This window comes from Ctenocephalides felis, unplaced genomic scaffold (genome assembly GCF_003426905.1).
Source record: "Ctenocephalides felis isolate EL2017-DRISC unplaced genomic scaffold, ASM342690v1 CF-g0.4_SCAFFOLD_01886, whole genome shotgun sequence".
Taxonomy (NCBI): domain Eukaryota; kingdom Metazoa; phylum Arthropoda; class Insecta; order Siphonaptera; family Pulicidae; genus Ctenocephalides; species Ctenocephalides felis.
Window position 1 is genome coordinate 113998364 of NW_020538040.1, and position 19357 is coordinate 114017720.

Sequence of the window (19357 nt, forward strand, 5' to 3'; positions counted from 1 at the left end):
TGTTTCTTGTAATGACTGTGCTTTTCAATATATTGGACAAACCTCGCAATATGTACACAAAAGAATGAGACAAACATGAACTAAGTGTGGTCCACCACAAACAAAACATTTCAAAAGTACCCTAGTACACACTCTATTGAAAACGCCCATTCATTTAATTTCACTCCAAAGATTTTATATCATGAAAGTTGCATCTTTAGGAGATTATTCGCGGAGATTTGTCTTATTCTTATGAATGTTTCTAACAGTGTCAACATTAGATCAGATCACAACCTATTACATGATTCATATTTAAATTTTTTACACTTTTTGACAACAATTAATATCGACTTCCTTTTAAGATCAACAATTTAAGTATTCACACCCTAACATATAGAAACACACACATACAATCTCACAGCTCTTGTTCAAGTGCTTACACGTGTTACAAATTAACACAGATTCAATTTAGTTAATTTTCAAAAGCCAATCGCACAACATCGAGGTAACAATATTATTTGTGTTTTCAAATAATAATTTTTTAAAAAAGACAAATCTTTTAGTAATTTGATTTACAAATCTAATTATTCGCGGAAAATTAACTCACAAATTCATTTTTTGTTAAAGCTTGTTTAGTGAAAAAGTGCTAACATATATTCAAGCATACAGGTAATTAATTCAACTTTGTCATTAACCTTTTCTTAAAAAATTTCCATAACTTTCAAAAAATTTTCTATTATGTTTAATATCCTGTTCTGATAATCCACTCATTTATTTTTATCATTTTCATTTTGATCATATTATCATATTTCTGTACATTATTATATTTTTTTGCAATTAATTTATTATTTAAGAAAAATCTATTTTCTTTTCCTAAACATATTGTTTGCTAAAATCTCATCAAGATCATGTTTCTTGACAGATGTCCTGAAGATGGAACGTACCTAGTTCCGAAACGTCGACAGTAAACAAATAATTAAATAAAGAAATTGTTTATTAAAAACTTTTCTTGTTTTTTTATTTTTTATTATTTTTGGATTCTTGTTCGAAACTCTACAAAGTATATATATATATATATATATATATATATATATATATATATGTATATATGTATATATGTATATGTGTATATATGTATATATGCGTAGGTTTATATGAGTGTACTTATATATTTTTGCCTATATTCTTTTTTAATTCTAGTCTCTATTACCTTTCCTATCTTTTATATTTTGTTTGTTGTTAAGTGTTGCTGTTTGTTAATTTTTCTTTTATTTTATAGTTACTATACCAATCCACGTATATTATAATTACCTAGATATACTAATTTTCATACTGTTTTTAGATCCACTGATGATGACATTAAATTGAATGTCGAAACGTTTGGAATTAAAGATTATTTTATAAATCTTCGCCTTTTCTTTGTTTGATGTATTGCCCTCAAGAACTCACTCATATTTCAACATCAAAATTAACTACTAAATCATATATATATATATATATATATATATATATATATATATATATATATATATATATCTTGATAGTTTTTTCGACGTTGAAACATATTTCAAAGTAAACGTTTTACTTTGAAATATATATATATATATATATATATATTAGGGTGGTCATTAAAATGGTCATTTTCGAATTTCCTTGCTCCCAGGGGCTCAAATTGTTCCAAATAGATAAAAAACAATTCTCTGAAAGTTTTAGCTCTTAAGATCAACGTTTAGATAGAGCGCAATTCAATCAAACTTCGTATGGAAATAGCATGAAAAAAATTTTGAAAATTAAAAAAAAATGATTTAGGTATAATTTGGCAACAAATGAATTAGTTTTATTCATTCATTTGTTCGCTAAATTACATCTAAAAAACATTTTTAAAATTTTTCCACGCTATTTTCATACAAAACTTTGATTGAATTGTGCTCTATCTAAACGTTAATATTAAGAGCTAAAACTTTCAGAGAATTGTTTTTTATCTATTTGGAACCATTTGAACCCCTGGGAGCAAGGAAATTTAAAAATGAACATTTTAAGGTCATTATACACTATAATAGTATTAAAGATTATGTTTATGATAAGCAATATGTGTATAAGCTAATGTAAAAATGGAACATAAAAATTTAACATTAGAACTATTGAGAAAATAAAATTAAAACAATTCATATTTCAAATTGGCAAGATAAACATATTGAACACTTTAATATTATTTTTGCATAATTTTTAACTCACAACATCATCATATTTCTTTAATTGCATTGAATGTTCAACATTTGCAATAATATTTTTCATACTATTATCATCCAGTTCATTAAATGGTCTCTTAAATATATTCCAAAGATTTGATTCCACTAAAGTCTTTTTATGTTTATATTGATCTCCCAATTGAAGTGCATTATGAAAATAAGCTTTGGCCAAGTACTCATGTGATGCATTCAAATAAGGTAATGGTAACATACCCTTAAAGTCAATTTCAAAGATATTATTGAAAAAAAAAAAAGTATCATTGTTAACTGATTCTTATACCTGACTGAAATGAACTTACTACAGAGTTAACCGATACAGCTGAGCCAATCAATGCAGAAATCAATGGTGATACATCTGCTTGCATAATGTCTTTCCTAAATTTATCGTTTACACCCCAATTTATTGGGCTTAATGTAGACTTCAAATTTATAGATTCCTTTGGAAAGTTAATGCCCGCACCCCAACTTACAATTGGCGTTTCTGTTTCATGTGTACTACCTGAACCATGGGATCCTTAAAAATTTTAAAACATATGTTATTCAATCATCAGTTTTCTTTCTTTCATCTATCAAAAATAAAAATATAATAATCTTATTTATTTTTATTCTCCTCATGCAAAAACTATGTTGTAAAATGTTTCAATCTAATCAAAATTTAAAGAATTGTTTTACCCCAATCAGTCATTCCATGATCTGATGTAAATATGAATGCTGTTTTGTTATCATAGTTATAAAATGTTTGTATGACCTTTTCAATCTGTTTAATGCCTGCATCAACAATGTTTAAGTTTTTTTCCAATTCTCTAAGATATAATTAGTTTATTATAGCATAATAAATTTATACTTCAATTAAACTAACTGATTATATAAAAAAGAACAAACCTTGAATAAGGCTTATATGTATGCCCGGCTGTATCCAATCCTAACAAATGAAGAAAAAAAATTATCTTTTTTTGATGCAGTCGAAGAAATAAATCTTTATCTTTTCTGGCATCATTAAAAAAATTTTCAACTTTTTTGAAAACCCATAGATCAAGTAAAAAGGTATCACTTTTTCCAGAAAAATCCTCCTCTTCTGAATTGTAATAATATGTATGAACTTTTCCAGATTTGGATCCTTTCGAAAACATCGGGAGAATATCAGGACTACCCCATGACCAAGTTTCTGTACTTCTATTAAATGCTGAATCAAAATGTACTGGATTCTCTTGCCAACCTCTTGCAACAGCTGAAGGATCTTCATAAAGCCCTGCAATTAAAGCCACATGACCAGGCCTTGATTCCGTAGGGACTCTGGTATGGGACACTCCCCATGTACCATATTTTTCTAAAATTGACCTAAAAATAGTATATTTAATATATTTGGATAATTTGTGCATGCAAAGTTTTAATTTTTTTATCTGCTATCAAAAGTAGATATAAGTCATAACATAATAGAAAAAACTAGATTTACAACATAAATAAAAAATACAGAAAATTAATATTCAAGTCATACAAATAAGACATAGACAAAAATATTTGATAGAATATTAGCACAAAGTAAGTAATAATACCTGAGGTAAGGTGTTTCACTACTTTTGTTATGATTTAGCCTAAAAAAAGAATCAGCTCTCAATCCATCAGCTACAAATAATACTAAACGATTTGCTGGAGCATCAGTTAGTTCTGGTCTAGGTGGAATTCCGGTAATCACGGGAGATTTAAAATAAATATCAAAAATTGAAAATAAGAAAATTATATGTACAAAAAATCCAATTGTTATGATAACTTTCATATTAAATGTTATAAATTAGAAATACCGCCACAAAAACATTGAAATATTTATCATTTTTAACCAATTTAACAAAGGATTATAATAATTAATATAGTCTAATTACTTAAAAAGTGCTATTAGTAAATATATGAAAATATCATATTAAATTCTGAAATATTAACTAAAAATAGTTCTGTTAGTTTTACTTAACACTGGGATACATATTTTTTATGATGATTTTGATCAACTGACCGCGAGAAACTTCGAAATTAGAGCAAACTTTGATAAGATGCAGGTAAGAAAATACACACTGAGGTGCGCCCCGTGGTATTTTGCTGTTTTCAACATAGAGAAATTCTGAAAGAAATTGTTAATACAATAAATGACATACAAAATGCAAAGCTAAAGTCTGACAACATGACAGATGGATGCATAGCATAGACCTTATATACATAGACTCATAGATAAAAGAAGAGTATATACAGGCCCTATTATCTCAGTACAAAATCCGCGTTCACAACGCGTAGTTCCAGTCACGACCGCTAGGCGCAAATTTGGCGCTAGTGAGCCGATGACAAGTTTGACAGGTTAGTAATTCACGAGCAATATATACCAGAAATGTCAAAATTTTGTTTTGATTCTTATTGTGATTGTTGTGTTTACAAGTGTTTTATAATTGTTTATACGGTTTTATTTGTGATCCAAACAAAATCTATAACTCTTAAATGAAGAGGATATAAAGCAGTTGTTAAAGCAGTGTATATAATAAAAATTTAATCACAATACATTTTGGGAGCAAGCTAGGGCTCTTTTATAAGAAAGGCAAGGCTCCTCTAACTTTTCAGAATTGTATTAAACTTTGGAGGCTCTTAAATATATATGGAAAAGCATAAATAGACTAGACTTTACATTTTTTAGGAACGCCACTGAGTTAATGAACGAAATCCAATTGCCGTGCAAGATGATAAAATAAGTTAATTTAATGCAGCAGTTTTTTGAATATTCAAGATAATATCAAGAGCCATTTAGCATGACTGGATTTATCGCAAAGAATGTGCTGGAAAGTGACAAATCTTACTTGGAATGATTATTAGTTAATAAAGTAATGCACAGACCTAAAAACAAAATCCAAATTTTTGAATTAACAGATGAGAAAGAAATAAAAAAAATTGTTGAAAATCAGAAAAATAACGCTGCACCTGGCGAAGACAAGATAACAGCAAGAATCACTAAAAAAATAATAAATATAATAGCTCCACTACTTGCTGTTTTAATGAATAGATACATAGAATGTGGTGTATTTCCATCGTGTCTTAAAATGGCTACAATAAAACCAATTTTCAAAACAGGAAACAAAACAGATCCAAATAACTACAGACCTATAACAATAACAAACACTTCTCCAAGATATATGAAAAAGTAATAAAAAAAAGATTACTTGATTTTCTCATTCAAAAAATTGACAAAAATCAATATGGTTTCCTCCCTTCATCAAATACACAAGGTGCCCTAATAGATTTGACTAATACCATCAGTCAGCACCTTGAGGAAAATATGCACACAGTTGCAATTTTTATTGATTTACAAAAAGCTTTCGATACAGTAGATCATGGCATATTACTTAATAAACTAATAGATTTAGGTGTAGAGGGTTTGTCTTACAGCATTATCAAAGATTTCCTCATGAAAAGAGTGGTAAGGACGAAGGTGGGAAATTTCACAAGTGGAGGATGTAACATAACCTGTGGAGTTCCACAAGGTTCTGTATTAGGACCTTTATTGTATCTATTATACACCAATAACCTTAAAGACGCAAAATTAAAGGGAAGATACATATTATATGCAGACGATACAGCGATAGTATATGCGGATAAGGATAAAAAAAGACTCGAAGATATTATAAACACGGACATGAAAATATACACCGAGTGGCTAACTGAAAATAAACTAACAATTAACATAGATAAAACAAAATACATATATTTCAAACATAGAAAAAATACTGAGAACACTAAACTAAAAATTGAAATAAATAATAGAGCAATAGAGGAAGTGGAAAGCATAAAATACTTAGGACTGATAATAAATGAAAAACTGACATGGACAGACCATATAAACAAAATAAAAAGAAAGATAGGAACATTAACAGGGGCATTGAAAAGGATCCACTCTTTCGGCAAAAAAAATAAAATACTAATTCTTAAAACGCAAATAATACCTATAATTTTATATGGCATAACAACATGGAGCCAAACAACTAAAGCAAACCTAAATGACATACAGAGAATAATGAATAAAGCCATAAAAATAGCATATAATTTACCACATCTAACACCCACCAAATACTTGCAGAGAGAAACAAATAATCATTCACTAAATAACATAATTAAAATAGAGAAATGCAAACTAATACACAAAATGAAATTTAACCGAATTAAAACAAGTGCAACAATAGACACAAATCAAGATATACATGAACACTACACGAGACAACACAACAATTTTCACATTGAACGCAATAGAAAAAAGAATTTGAGAGAAAATGTCATATGGAGTGCTACCAAAATATATAACGAATTGCCAGACTATATTAAGATGACCAATGATAATGATAATTTTAAAAGAAAAATAAAGAAGTACTATATGGAAATTGAAGAAAAAGAAGACTGAAGAGTTATATATAGATATTATATTAATGAAATAGATATTATAGTCAAATGAAATGTAAATATTATATGAAAACTGTTTTTCATAATCTCTCATACCAGGCACCTCTGTCTGACTGAGATATGAAAATAATGTATATATGTAAATAAATAAAAAATAAACACCATGTTTTGTGTTCACAACATTATTGGTAGTGAATAATGAATGATTATTCACTTGAAGGCAGGAATCCTGTAATTCGTTAAACTTCTTATTTTCCTTTTTTTAAATAAATATGTTTGTTGCAACATATTGCTATTTACTTTGATATCTATTTTAATATATGTATTATTGTTTGGTATGTTTTGTTATTGTATAACAATGTCAATATAAGACTATTGTAATGCAAAATTTAAATACAAATGAATTATTTTTAAAATTGACAATTTTCTTTTATTTCTAATTTTGGCGCTTTAATTTGAATGCATTTTGGAGCACGAGGCTGCCGAGCGACATGCGATTAAAGCGCCACACCCAACATTGCGGTCGTGACTTTCCCTAGCTCTCTGAACAGAAATACCGCGAGAGAGAAACGTCTATATTAGTATATTGTCTAGGAGTACAGTAAACCCTCGCTTTACGCGGCAAGTGCGTACCGTGCAGTATAGGAACCGTGCTATAAGAAACTCGTATTTAACTTACAATTCAGGCTAATTCGTAGTGCGTTCTATGGAACCTTACATAGTGCAGTATGGGAACCGTGTTATGAGAGACTCAGAGTTGGTACAAATCGCACCATTTTTATCGCGTTGTATGGAGACCAAGAAATACAACTTGAAGTAGGAGTAATACGGACAAAATGACGTGTAGGACATTGACACTTTATTCAAAAATTGGCGCGACGCAGTAGTCAGCTCAAACGTGTTCTTAGGCGGCATGTCTAAATCAGGCATGTCTAAAAGATAAAAGTCGATAACAAAATTTACATCAATACCCTTTTGCATAACGAACTTATGGGCTGTTGACCAAATACCGCGTAATAAGAAGTCCGTGTAGTCGGAGGGATGTCGGATTTTTAGATCCGTGTAGTATGGGAACCGTGTACCCAGAGTGCCGTGTAAAGCGAGGGCCATAGATAAACAAGTATAGGCGAGGGCCTACTGTATATAGATCGCTCTCTCGGGCCATATCTCGTTGCCACTATTTTCGGTCAAAACTGTCAATTTGCCCGGGTTAGTTTCCGTCTCCCGATGTAGATGGCGCCAGCGTCGACCATGGGTGCGAATATAAAATGCTGAAGAAATGCACCAATATTATATAGACCGTTTGAATTCAAATTTTTTTTTAAATTAAAAAACCAAAATTGAATATAAAAAAGCGTATAATTTTAACAATGACATGTTACATTATACTATTACAATACATATTGAATATAAAAAAGCGTATAATTTCAACAATGACATGTTACATTATACTATTACAATACATATTTATAAGATATGCAATTTGCATAAATGTATATATTATATATTTGTATATATACACATATATAATGTGTACTGTAATGTATACTATTACAATACATATTTATAAGATATGCAATTTGCATAAATTGTATATATTATATATTTGTATATATACACATATATAATGTGTACTGTAATATATATATATATATATATATATATATATATATATATATAATGCACATAAATGTATGACGATTAGTGAGCTTTATAAACTATGTACAAATAGCATAGAAATGTACAACACGTACACATTATCCACCATTTATATTATATATATATATATATATATATATATATACATATATATATGTATACATATATATATATATATATATACATATATATATATATATATATATATATAACACTATATATGATTACAATAGAAGCTACTAAGCTTCATAAACTATGTGAATTTATGAATAGCATAGAAATGTACATACACATACACATTATCCACCATTTATATATATATATATATATATATATATATATATATATATATATATATATATAACATTATATATGATTACAATAGATGCAACTAAGATTCATAAACTTTGTACGAATAGCATAGTGTATATATATATATATATATATATATATACATATACATATACACACACACACATATATATATATATATATATATATATATATATATATATATGTACATATGGTTGTTCAATGTCTTGTGTGGACAGGGTGGTGTGTCCAAGCCTCGCTTTCTTGTATTCAAAAATAGCCCAATTGCAGCACTGCAAAATGAAATGACAATTTCATATCACACACTATTCTTCCCTGATTAAGATCGAGTTCTAGCTCACAGACCTGCCCAAGGGCACAGACTCCTATTATGTGTGTGTGTGTGCTTTCATGTCAAAAAACTATCTAAATTATATATATCTTTTTCTAGATTTCTAGAAAATTTAAATATAATTTAGACATTATCTATACCATATAACTAAAGTATTGAGAATTGATCTGAATAATAAATACCAAACAAGAGATAGAAGTTACTAGAACTCTCTTAATGCGCTCAAAAGGTAACTTAAAATCCCAGCAACAACAATTCAAAAAGGTCATAAATTTGTATTGCAATCAAAAAAGAGGAACATATTCAAAAATAAGGAATAAAATTTATGCCTAAGATATTCTTGTAAAATAACTCTGTTTATATTCATCTTGGTGCTCAATCAAATAATGATTAAGTTACATTAAATCTATGTATAGTCTCTATCTGAAAACCTTTTCTGCACATTGTGTTAATCTGCTTTAAAATGTTGAACAAAATATCATTATCATCATTATCACAAAGAAAAAAAAATCATTATGTTCTCATAACAGTAACTAGCAAAAGTTCAAGAAAGTTATATGCAAACACATTTGCCAATTTAATTAAAAGATAAAACCAAAATTACTTTCATCTGAAAAGCATATCAACAGCTTACTAAAATGAATTACTGTATGGGTATGTCATTTGAAAACTATTTTGCTGTTATCCGGTAAATTATTGTACAATTCATGATCTATATACTTCTCGATATCTGTTAAACGTATTATCACCAATAATAAATAGAAATAAGCTGTATAGCAAAATATACTCCATGAAGTAGCCACTTATTTACAATTTCTACATTTGCTAAAACATTTAACAACTTCATTATTTATTACTATAAATTTATAAAAAAAACACATTCATGAAACAATCACAAAAAATATGAACATTGCGCACAGTTCAAGTATCAACTATTTGATTTGAAAAATTTTGAAAAAGACAAGAGCATGATCAGCAAATAAACTTTCCCTACCATTTGCCAGTTCTTGAAAACCAACAATATGATTCTTTTTACAGTCTTAAAATAATGCAGATGATAATGATATTTCATCAAACATCAGAATACAGTTTTTGCTATTCACATATTTTTTCTGTGCCATAGCTGAACCCAATGTTTGGAAAACGGTCTCATTAATACCACTATACAAAGGAATTGCTGAGAGCAACTTTCTCAATGTTTGAGGAGCAGGCAAAACAAATATTTTTCTCCACAAGTAATAACCTCTTGGAGAAATTTTATGCAGAGTTAAAGCAAGAATTTTATCATTAAGTGTAAATTTTCAACCTTTTGGCTTTTTCGTATGTTCTCTTAGTTGACTTAATATAAAATTAGGAGCACTCTTATTTAATGTTGCTGGGAGATAAGCAAAATTTTCAGCACATTTGAGACTTTCTTGTAACTTCTGCCTCAATGTTTTTTTTGTATATTTATCCTTCTGATTTCTTTTCTCAACACATTTGTTATATTGTATAAATTTTGTTATTTTCATAACTGGTCTCTGCACGGCTTATATCTTGAGTTAAGAACCTCTGCTAAAAAAAAATAAATCTAGAATCATTTGCTACGAACATAAATTGTAGTATAAAAAATTTTAAATAACAAATCTTTCAGGAACGGTTTTCCTTCTTCAGTTTTGCCTTTCTTTTGGCTTCAGCATTCCTTGTTGCTCTACTGCTGTAAAGTCCAAAAAAGCCACAATAAAATGTTATATTAGAATAATACAAACAGATGAAAGCTCATTTAATTATAAAAGTTATTTACTTTGCCTGTCCATATCATTCACGCATGCATTATGAGACGATTCAAACATTCCTTGTGTCTCTACTAGTGTAGAGTCCAAGAAAGCTACAATAAAATGTTATATTAGAATAATACAAAAAAGTGTTATAAAAAGAATAATTTTTCAATAACATACCTTCCAGAAAGGGATTTAGTAAGACGGGTGTCTTGTATTTATAACCTTAAAATTCCTAGCATTGATACTGTTAAATGCCTCAGTTATTAAGCTACAATAAAAAATCATATCAGAAGTGCATATTGATAAAACTTCTTATTCCCCTAGTTCTCACCATCAGTGCTCAGCCCGGGCTCCAGTTATTTTACTAATCATTTTACATATTACGTCATTTTCTGCAGGAAATACATGCATTTTTGCATATTTGTTGGTGTTCCGCATTGTTGTACACCGCACTTTCACATGATATTTGTTATAAACTTTTAACAAACATTTGACACTTTGACACTAAAATATAGGAGCCATTAAATACTGCTAATCGGCCATTTAATTTTGACCGTACTTCAACTGTCAACAAGGAGATCTGTACATCAACTGTCAACAGCGTGTCAAATATTATGGCGGTTCTTTTTCGTGTTGCGACGCGTCCGTGTCGTTTGTTATCAAGCGAACTTTTTCTTGTTTATTAATATTATTACGTTGTTTTTAATTAATTTTTTTTGCTATTTACATTCATGTTTACTCTTTTAGGCTTTCTCGTTTATTATATCATTCCGTATATTCCATATATTAAGATTAGGATACATTTTAGTGTAGTTTCAATTCGATATATTTAGATTAGGATACATTTTAGTATAGTTTCAATTAGGTTTAATTGTTTTTTGGATATTTAATTACTTTTTATTATTATTCGTACTTCTTCACGTTTTTTTAACGCCTATTTTCTTCCTTATTCACAAAGTTTAAATTAGGTTAGGCTTCGATTTTAGGTTAGGTTAGACTTTTTATTATAATTTATAGTTTAGCATTATTTGTTATTACGTATATTCTATTATATTCTTTCAATTATTATCAAGTTTGCGCCATGAATATTGAATGAGATTCATTTTGTCGAGAGTGCCAGATACCTTGCGCCACTCGCGGGTCTTTGTTTTGGCACATGAGACAGAAACATGGTTTAAAACCTGAACTGCCTAATATCTGGTCATTACACAACAACACATTTAAATAGAAATCGTCGTTAATAAGGCATGTTAAATAAATTCACAACGGTATCCCTGCTGCTACTAATAATGTATCTTCATTACCCTTTGTTTCTGCCAAATCTTGTTCTTCAGCAACCCATTCACCTGCAAGATCTTTTACACACTTCAATTTACCTTTTTTCAATTCACATATGTCCACATCTTCGACATTACTCTCCAATATCAATTTCATTGCTCCGTTCACCTATGCTCATCCACATAGTTCTTCGCAAATCCTTTCCTTCAACTGCTACACCGTCTACTCATTTTAACATTAATCCATCTTCCATTCCCAATTCTCCACTCAGCTCGAGAGAACATTTTATAGGTATGTAGTGCTTTACATATACTGATTATTTGTGTTCTGTATTGTATAACTTATAAATTGTTCTTTTAGGTACACAATCAAGAACCAGTATATTATGATCTTTGCTTGATAGGATATTATAATATGTTGCATCGACTAATCATACAAATGGATTTAAATAGAGAATAAACCCAATTGTATTGGCATCATTATATTTGATTTATATCAATTTGACAAATTAATACATATGACTTTCTAAGGTAGAATGACCTGCAGCTTTTGCAAATATAATGTAGCTATATGCACATGAATACATTTTATCAGTTGTCATGGTTTTTCAAACTGCGAAAGATATAGAAATCTTATTAATTTAACAATATGGTTTTTGGATGGTGAAAGTAGTATAGTTTTTAAGTTTCCACCTAAATTCATCAAATTTACTGAATGTCCTTTACTGGACAGTTGTAAATAAAAGAGTTAATAATAAAAAATCTAAATATTAAGCAATCAGTATCTACTTCTTTCTGTTTGGCTTTGGCTTGCGATGATTTTCTCATGCTTCATATCGATTGGATGTTATTATTCCATGGTTCATATTGCAAATAATATAAAATGTTTATATATTATTGTTTTTTAATAAAAATGTTAAATAAAATAAGTACTATTCTTTTTTTATTCTTTGAAATTATTAGTATTAGATCTAAAATAAAATTGTTTAAATATAATTTTTAGTAAAATTATTCATTGGGCTAAATGATATTGAATTTGCTATCATTTACACTAGCTATATTGTTAGCAAAAATAATCTCATGTTTATTATTTACACAAATTTGAAACATGTTGCTTTATTCCATTGAGTAGTGCAATTACTAAAAATGTATATAATTTGCAAAAGGTGGGTGCAAATTTGATTGTTTTATTTGTCCTAACGCCAGTAGGCTATATTATCACATTCAATTCTAGTTTGAATTTAATTTGTTATTATTATTAACGTCCTAGCCTTTATTTAGTAAAAACTAACTGCAGTCAAATGAGACCCTACTCATGACAAATTTGAAACTTGATCTTATAATACTTGAATACCAAATCAAAGCACCCCGTAATGTTGGTTTTAATATGTTCTGGAATAACTATATTTCGTTTTTTCTCAAATATTTGTCATAGAGATTAAATATAAATAATTTGTTATTGCAAATTCCTAAATCTCGACGTTAAAGGCCAACATCTTTGCAAGATTCGATCCTAGACAATATTTGAATATGATATCTCCATCATATATTATATGTCGTATAGGATCTTCATATTCGGTTGCCAGATTTAAACTACTCTTTTCGCCGAACTATTCTTGTCGGCGACAACTTCATGTCGTCCGTGAAATGTACAATCAATTTATGACAGCTAAACACTCGTTCCGACGCCAACTTCATAGCGTCCGTTAAAAGTACGATCAAAGGTCAATGACCTTTGTATGACCGCTAAACGTCAAAATTAGCATGTTTTAACGTCGTGTCTAAAATATTATTCCGCCATATTAGATTCTCAAATATTTTCTTTAGCCCGTTTTGTAGCGCTACCAACGCTCCAATCGGGGGAGACGGAACTAAAAACGAAATTACAGATGTTTGTTCCGAGATTACCGGCCATGCATAGACTTATGTATTGGTCCGAGCGTGACTGCAGCGCCAGGCTAAATGTGTGCCACGTGTGAATTAGTTGGGGCTGTCAGTGCGTGCTTTACATGTGTTTTTAGATGTTTTTAAAGAAAAAAGTTAATATATTATTAATAAATTACAACAAGAAAGAGAAAGTTGAGTAGGTAATGTAATTTTTAAATTTACTTGAACGTACTTAAAACACAGTAGGTATGATAAAATAAATAAAGAAATATAGTAAACATTTATAAGGTTAAGTTACGTAAAAATTATGATGAAAAATGATAAAAATATTTTTTCAATAGATTAAGTAAATAATATTTTTGTTTAATAGTTTTTTTATTATTTTTGGTCAAACTTAAGACATGGACATTATTTGAGAATTTGAGTCCATTACCCATCAAATAAAGTTCCAGCCGGAAACAATGACCAAATTTAAAAAACTAGTTGATGTTGGACATGTGAGAGAAGTCGAGGAACATCGACGAATCTTTGGAAGTTTTTTAATAAAATCTCGAATTATTCGACAAATATCAGTCCATGCTAAACTATATGCTACAGCCATAGAGGTAATGCACCTTTAAATAATTCATTTCTTATATTATATAATTATTTAATTATAATATTATAATTATTTCTAATTATTATATAATTAATATTTTTTTTATTATTTTAATAATTTTTACAACTGTCCTGAAACGGACAACAAGTAAAATATTTGACATGAAACTGAAGGCGTTGGCAAAATACAAATCATCTGACCATTGCCAGTGATTTGTCGAAGGTCTTATCTATTGTTGATTAGTGCAGAAGAAATTTTCTTTTTAATCGGGCCCTGGTAGAGTTGATTTGAAGTTTTCTCGCGAGCAAGTTCGGATGATCAGCTAGGCGATTTCTATATTTGTGTGAGTAAGCAATTATTTCATCCTTAACTGTGCTAGTGCCTGTGTCTTTGTGTATTAACCAATTTGGAACATACTTTGGTGCTTTCAAAATTTCTTTCAATAACTTGTTTTGAAATCTTGGAATTATTAAAGCGTTTGAGTTGGAAGTTGATCCCCATAGCTGTATGCCGTATGTCCAAATTGGTTTGATGATGGCTTTATAGAGGTAAATTTTATTATGAGTGTCAAGTTTTGATTTTCGTCCAAGGAGCCAATGATATCTTCTTCTGGTTTCTTCAAGCTGCTTTCTCTTCTTCTTAATGTGTTCTTTCCAGGTTAGTCTCTTTTCCAGGTGTAAACCTAGATATTTGACTGTATCTGTTTGATCTATAATTTCGTCATTACTGCAGGACATGTCCCTTTGCAAAGAGTGAAAGTGATGTGTTTTGACTTGCTGCTGTTAACTTCTATTCTTCACAAGCTTAACCATTTTTGTATCACGTCAAGATGATCCTGGAGCATTTTTGATGTGATTATGGGATCTTCATGTGTTGCCATTATGCTTGTGTCGTCTGCATATGTTGCTGTCAAAATGTCTTCTGTCGTGTATATGAGGTATAATAGTGGCTAACAAAGTGGTATAATACACTAACAAAGAATGTTCTACCTTCCAGGTAGGACTTTATTATTAGGTATATATCATTCGGCAATGCATTTTTTATTTTGTAAAGTAGGCCGGGGTGCCACACCTTATCAAATGCCTGACTAATATCGAGGAAAACAGCTGAACTGTAGTTCTTGTTTTGGTAAGCCTTGTTTATATTGTCGACAATTCTATGAATTTGCTCTGGTGTGCCATGTTTTTCTAAAAATCCAAATTGATGCTCAGGGATAACGTTGCTATCATAAATAAATGGTTTTATTTTACTAATTAAGACCTTTTCAAATATTTTGGATAACATTGGAAGTTAACTAATTGGTCTATAACTTTGGACTTCATTCGGATTTTTACCAGGCTTTGGAATAATTATGATTTTAGCAATTTTCCATTGATCGGGATATGATTTAAGTCTTATTATACCGTTAAACAGGCTTGTTATGAAACGGTAGGCTTTGTATGGAAGCTCTTTAAGTATATTAATATTAATGTTGTCTACGCCAGGTGCTTTTGCAGATTTTGCCCTTCGGATTTCATTTGTAATTTCTGGAACTTTGATAATGATGTTTGATGAAAAATTTGACTGAACTTCTTTCAAAGAATCAAAAATAAATTTTTCTTCTTGTTCCGAGGATTTTGAAGAATTTGGCGTAAAAACTTCCTTGAAGTAAGTCGAGAAATATTCTGCTTTTTCTAAATCACTGCGTGCCCAAGTGTTATCCGGTTTTCTAATTGGAGGTATAGTAATGGCAGGACGTTTTAAGTTTTTTGTGGCTTTCCAAATCGAATGATCTGATATTGTTAAATGGGATAAAAAGTCTTGAAATTGGTCGTTTTTGAACGTTTTTATCTGTTGTTTAATCAATTTAGACATTCTGTTCAATTGCGTTTTGTCTTGATCTTGTTAGCTGCCATCTTTTTCATAGCCTCCTTTTCTCTGCAATAAGAGCTTTGGTGTCTATGGAGCAAGTGTGGATTTTCTTTTTAATTTGTGGGGGGGTACTTTTTCTAGCTGCGTCTATTACAATTGCACTAAATTTATCAACAGCATTTTTCAGGTCGATTTTGCTCTATAATGTTTCGGAATAATTCCCAGTTTGTATACTTGTTAGTTAAAAAATCATTTTTCTTGTCTTCTAAAATTTTTGTACTGTATGTGACTATTATCGGTGTGTGGTCAGAACTTAGATCAAGACAAGATTTAGCCTGAATGTGTTCATTTGCTATACCTTTCAAGACGCAGAAATCCAATAGATCAGATAATTTGCGCAGATCACTCGGCCAGTATGTGGGCTCGCCAGTAGATAGGGTCGTTAGCCCGTGTTTCTGGACGGTTTTATAAAGTTCGTTGCCCCTTGGATTTACCAATCGAGATCCCCAAAAGGTATGCTTCGCATTAAAGTCTTCTCCCGCGATGAATTTTCTCTGAAGTGTTCCGAAAAAATTTTCAAATTGTTCACAGGTGATCTTGTGTTTTGGTGGACAGTAAATTGCAGATATTGTTCATTTTTCAGTTTGTTGTTGATTTGTTAGTGATGTGGCTTGTATAAAATGCTCATTGACAGATTTGTTTTGGTAATGTTTGATGTTTTTTCTTATTATTATAGCAGTTCCACCGTGAGCTGTTCCATCTGGATGATTAGTATTGTAAAAATTATAATTGTTTAATTTGAAATAGTTTAAGTTTGTAAAGTGCGTTTCTGAGATCAACATAATATCTATTTTGTATTCTATTACAAATATTTCTAATTCTTGCCTATGTTGAGCAAGACCATTGGCATTCCAGATTCCAATTATTAATGAGTTACTATTCATTTTAATTTTGAAACGACGGTGGTTAGTAAATTTAGCATGATACTAATTTGGCCTACTAAATCCTTCATCATAGTTTTTAGCTCAGCAATGTCGGAATTAGCTTGTTGCTGGTTGCAGACATTTGGATCTGGGATAGTTTGGTCTATTGGGTTTGTGGCTTGCGCGTACGATTTATTAGATTGAACATATGACGGTCTGTTTAAAGTATTTTCTGTTGGATAATATCTGGTGCGAATTGGGGGAAATCTTTGAGCAAATAATTGTTTGTATTCCTTACAACCTTTGTAGTTGGCCGGGTGGTTTTCATTACAAAGTACGCATTTGACGTTTTTGTTGATGCGATCTGTCCATTCGCATTTTTTACTGGGATGATCGCCAGCACATTTCACACATCTTGCGTCTCTGAAACAATACGATTTAGTGTGACCATAACGTTGACATTTTGTACACTGTACAATTTCTCTTGTTGGATTTTTGGGCTCAATTTTAACTTTAATTTTATTCAAAAATTCTATGTTGAAGATGTCTTTGTTGTTAATGTTTTGTTCCAATTCTACCATAAACATATGCAGTGGAGCACAAGTAAATCTGTACTTGATGTTGGCTATATACACAACTTTGTATCCATGAGATTCATGGACCGATTCTGCCTTAACATGGCTACGCTCTGTTATCGCACTTTCATGGTAGCATAACATGCCTCGCGTAAGTGTATGTTGAAGATTAGTTATTCTCGGCGCACCAATTTTATGAGAATGAATCGTGTTATGGCGTAACATGAGCGAACAAAGTTTTTGGTTTTTTGATGTTGGCTCTCTGTGTTTGTACTCTCGAAATCGGCAATAATCTATCTCTACGGTGCTGACGCGAACGGTTTTTTCAATTTTGGATATACTTGTACTGGACTTCCAGTCAAAAAGCGTTCACGATTTTTTTAGATAAATATATTTTACATACAAAATGGCCAGTGATACGCAAATGAAAAGAGCCAAAAAAACTAATCCGGCGCAGTACGAAATATATGTTGATTTTTCAATCAGCAACCCACAATTCGTTGCTAATAAATTAAGCCCCTTGTTCGACAAGGATTATTTCAGTGCAAAGTGGGAGGAATTGACCAATTTGTTAAACTCATGTGGTCATGGGCCTCATAGGCCTTGAATTCTGGATGAAGGTAAAAGTCTTTGTTGCTAGTATGTTATATTTTTGAAAATGATAATTCATATGTTATTAAATCGATATAGATATTTGCGGGTTGGAAAAACCAGACAAAGGCCAAAGCAAGGAAACAAAAAGCTCATACTTTAGCAACAGGAGGTGGGCCTGCATTAACCAATTGCTTGACAGAGGTCGAACAAAAGGCCTTAGGTGTTTGGGGTCTAGGGTCAATTGATGGCCATCCAGATCTGGAAATGGATATTGGACTAAATGTAATTTCATTATATATATGTATATATACATATACACATATTAAATTCTTTAATAGTATCCTATCGAAAAATCTGTCAGCAACGAGGCTGAACTTGATTCTGTTAATGTTGATCCTGAGGTAGAAGATATAATGCCACCTCCAGAATTTTTAGATGATGCCCCTAGACCACCAATGCAGAGACGAAGAACTCCTGGCAATAGTAAGTATAATTTTTCTTCTATTTTAAATATTACTAATATTACTATGTGATACATTCCGCATTTTATTATTTTAAGATGAATTAAATCACCTCGTAAACTCAATGGAATACGTATTGAAAAGACAAACAGAGTCTCTTACTAACATGATGGAGAAACAGACAGAGGCGCTGCAATGCATAGCCGATCAATTGAAAATTCTCAATAATACATTAAAAAATAAATTTAACAGCCAATAAATTTTGTTTTTTATTCCTTTATATATATATATATATATATATATTTATTTATTTATTTAAAATAATTACATTTATGTAGCTATAAAAATATAATCTTTTTTTTTTAGGTGAATATTATGGTATTAAAAATATCTTCTGGCATAAGAATTTCTGATATTATATGCCATATTATCTGCCTCATTGTATACTTCTGAAATAT

The 19357-nt window shown here is 30.2% G+C and overlaps 1 protein-coding gene and 1 long non-coding RNA gene across 2 annotated transcripts; both read right to left on the minus strand.

Moving 5' to 3' along the window:
- Positions 1–2205: 2205 nt before the first annotated feature.
- On the minus strand, positions 2206–4057 carry LOC113375746 (GPI ethanolamine phosphate transferase 1-like). Its single transcript, XM_026615692.1, has 5 exons — positions 3782–4057; positions 3111–3566; positions 2901–3031; positions 2528–2742; positions 2206–2442 (listed from the first exon to the last, which is right to left on the minus strand). The coding sequence occupies exons 1-5, from the start codon at positions 4000–4002 to the stop codon at positions 2206–2208; spliced, it is 1260 nt and encodes a 419-aa protein (XP_026471477.1). The 5' UTR covers positions 4003–4057.
- A 6169-nt stretch (positions 4058–10226) lies between these two features.
- On the minus strand, positions 10227–11173 carry LOC113378468. Its single transcript, XR_003367188.1, has 4 exons — positions 11065–11173; positions 10911–11001; positions 10757–10840; positions 10227–10669 (listed from the first exon to the last, which is right to left on the minus strand). It is a non-coding gene; the product is annotated as an uncharacterized LOC113378468 (long non-coding RNA).
- Positions 11174–19357: the final 8184 nt, after the last annotated feature.

Excerpts from the sequence above, each read along its gene's own strand:
- LOC113375746 (XM_026615692.1), bottom strand. The coding sequence starts at position 4,002 with ATGAAAGTTATCATAACAATTGGATTTTTTGTACATATAATTTTCTTA. Across the intron at positions 3,032-3,110 it reads ACATATAAGCCTTATTCAAG|AGAATTGGAAAAAAACTTAA; the intron begins GTTTGTTCTTTT and ends ATTATATCTTAG. Across the intron at positions 2,743-2,900 it reads TCATGGAATGACTGATTGGG|GATCCCATGGTTCAGGTAGT; the intron begins GTAAAACAATTC and ends AAAATTTTTAAG.